Genomic DNA, 2,788 nt, shown 5'->3' on the forward strand with positions numbered 1-2,788 from the left:
CCTGTCTGTCCCAGTTTTTCTGACCGGGTGGTTCTCACAACATCCTGCCTTTGACAGTAGAAGTCTGTTTTTGTAATGATTTCAAGTTTATGGTTTCTACAAGACCAGCAACATGAGTTTGTATAATAAAAAGCAGTAAAATTTTAGCCAAGAAAATAGTAATTGCCCAGGTTCGTTTGGCCACCCGCGCTGTTTGAAAATGCTGCTAATTATTCACTTTTGTTGAATCAAGTTGTGCTTGAAGAATTTTTGACACACTCTATTTTTCCGTTCCCAGACTCCCTCTTGCCGCCGGTAACCTGACTCCAGTCCGCCATGTTGCTGTTGGTGACCTTGACGGTCGTCCTGCTGCCCTGTCTGCACGCGCAAAGGTTCACGGGTAGGTCACATCTTTTCAACTTACAGAAGTTTTAGACAAACATAAAAACTAAAGATATGGACATTTATCAGTGAACAATTATCTTCTTCAACTTTTAACATTATAATTATAATTGCTCGGTTTGTTTAATCATGTATGTAGAACGATAGAAGTGAAGTGGTATGGGAGAAAGGAATAAGAGACAAAACAATGGAGAAAAAGAAAGACGATACGAAGTTGAATAAGTCCATCTGGTCATGTTAGAGTCTGGTAGGTTACTCAAAGAGCAGAACTTTCAGGGAATAGTCAGAAAAGTCCACGTCAAAAATATGTAAAAAAAAAAAAGAAATATATCCCAAATATATTGGTTAGTATATAATTACATCATACATTTCGAAGGATAAAAGAAAATGGAAAAATAAAGGTAATTCGAAAGGGTAAACGAAGGACGAAACATCATGCTGCCCCGATGGCTGACTAAGTATGGGAAAGAGTGAGTGAGTGAGTGAGTGGTTGAGTGAGTGAGTGAGTGAGTGAGTGAGTGAGTGAGTGAGTGAAACGAATGACAAAGAAACGAGCCCAAAGGATTTAAGAAAGACTCCACCAAGGTGAATCCATCTGGGTTAAACCAACATCTTACGATGCAGGCCTGTTAGGTTACTTAAGTAGTATCACTCCCACCTAAGACTAAGATAAGATAAGCTAAGACAACAGATTTATCAGCTTTAAATTGAGCCTGAGTCAAAGCGCCGGATAATTCTGGTATCGGGTAACACTGAAGACAAAACTGTCTGATCACTGTGGACATTAAACCCCTCGCACGCAGGTCCTAAAATAAGAAAAAAATAATTTACTGGGTCTCGTTCAAGTCTCCTGCTGGCTGGAGGTGTTACGGGCACCTTAAGACGGGAAGTAAGGGTATCAGGTGTCACCTTAAAGACATGACAACGTCTGGAGGAGAACAAGGGAATATTTGTCTTCGAGGAAGCCTGAAGCTGTAGCGCAGGGTCTATATTACATGTACAGGGTGCCAGAAGTTCATACTTCGTATTCTATAGCCTGTAGCTACATGTACAGGCCAGGGTCTATATTACATCTGAGGTATCGCTGTACAATGTGCCAGAAGTTCAAAAACTATATATTCTATAGTCGGTAGCTACAGGTCAGGGTCTATATCACATGTAGTGTGCCAAAAGTTCCAACTATGAATGATATAGCCGGTAGCTACAGGCCAGGGTCAGGCAGCCACAATTACCCCCACAAAATGCACCCCAGCTGTGGGAACGAGTTGCATTGACCTGTCTAACCTCGTTCCCGACGTTCTTGGCCACCGGTCTTGGCAGGAACGTCTGTTCGGGCAGAGGGCCAAACTGGTGGACTCACTGTGGGCCCACAGCAAGGGGCCAACTTGGGAACGATCACATTCATTCATTCATTCATTCACTCACTCACTCATTCATTCATCCATTCATCCATCCATCCATCCATCCATCCACCTACCCATCCATCCATCCATCCACCCATTCATTCATTCATTCACTCACTCACTCACCCATATCCATCCATCCATTCATTCATTCACTCACTCACTCACCCATCTATCCATCCATCCATCCATTCATTCATTCATTCGTTCATATTATCGTTCCCAACTTGGCCCGTCCGATACTGGCCTGATATCTAGGGCTGTATTTCTCGACGTCGTACTCGATGTGTCACAGTAAGACAACAATACTACGAAACTTACCTATCTTACTATTACTACGTTTCCCAATGTTTATTTGTTTATTTATCTGTTTGTTTGTTTATTAGGTAAGGCTGACTGCACGTTCGAGCAGGGCCTGTGCTCGCTGAAGCAGGCACAGGATGACTCGTGGGACTGGGAGAGACGTAAGGGCAACGACAGATACTACAAGACTCTACCCAAACAGGACCATAGTCTGGGAACAGGTGAGTTACCTGAGTGTTACCTTTTCCCACCATGACTTTGACTCGGCTTCAATCCGGTTCCAAGCCGGATCAAAGCCAATCCGGTTCCAAGCCGGATCAAAGCCAATCCGGTTCCAAGCCAAGCCGGATCAAAGCCAATCCGTTTCCAGGCCGGATCAAAGCCAATCTATTCGGCTCGATATAGACAATTCTACCCTACAAGACTCTCTATTCAAGATCACAGTTTGAGAACAGTTGAGTCAATTTACCGTTAAGGGTTGCCATATCTCCCCATGCAGACCCTCTGTCCTTGGGAAAGTAGGCCAATGATCGGCTCCGAACCCGGCAGGTTTGGCCGTTTTCCCGACATAACTCTGCCCGCGGGCGGCTTTCTAAACATCCCCAACTGTGCGCAGATGGTAAACGTGGTTACAGGTCGAAGTCAAACTTGGCGACAAGTCATCGGTGAAGGTTAGATACCCAGGTAATAAGATACTGCAA

The 2,788-nt window shown here is 44.2% G+C and overlaps 1 protein-coding gene across 1 annotated transcript in view; it reads left to right on the forward strand.

Moving 5' to 3' along the window:
- The first annotated feature begins 280 nt into the window (after window positions 1–280).
- Window positions 281–2,788, forward strand: part of LOC109467660 (MAM domain-containing protein 2-like) — a 9,162-nt gene continuing 6,654 nt past the window's right edge. The window contains exon 1 of the mRNA XM_019765704.1: window positions 281–379. Within this exon, the coding sequence (XP_019621263.1) occupies window positions 316–379 (64 nt within the window). The 5' untranslated portion in view covers window positions 281–315. The remainder of the gene's footprint in view (window positions 380–2,788) is intronic.

This window comes from Branchiostoma belcheri, unplaced genomic scaffold (assembly GCF_001625305.1).
Source record: "Branchiostoma belcheri isolate BF01 breed outbred unplaced genomic scaffold, Haploidv18h27 scaffold187, whole genome shotgun sequence".
Taxonomy (NCBI): domain Eukaryota; kingdom Metazoa; phylum Chordata; class Leptocardii; order Amphioxiformes; family Branchiostomatidae; genus Branchiostoma; species Branchiostoma belcheri.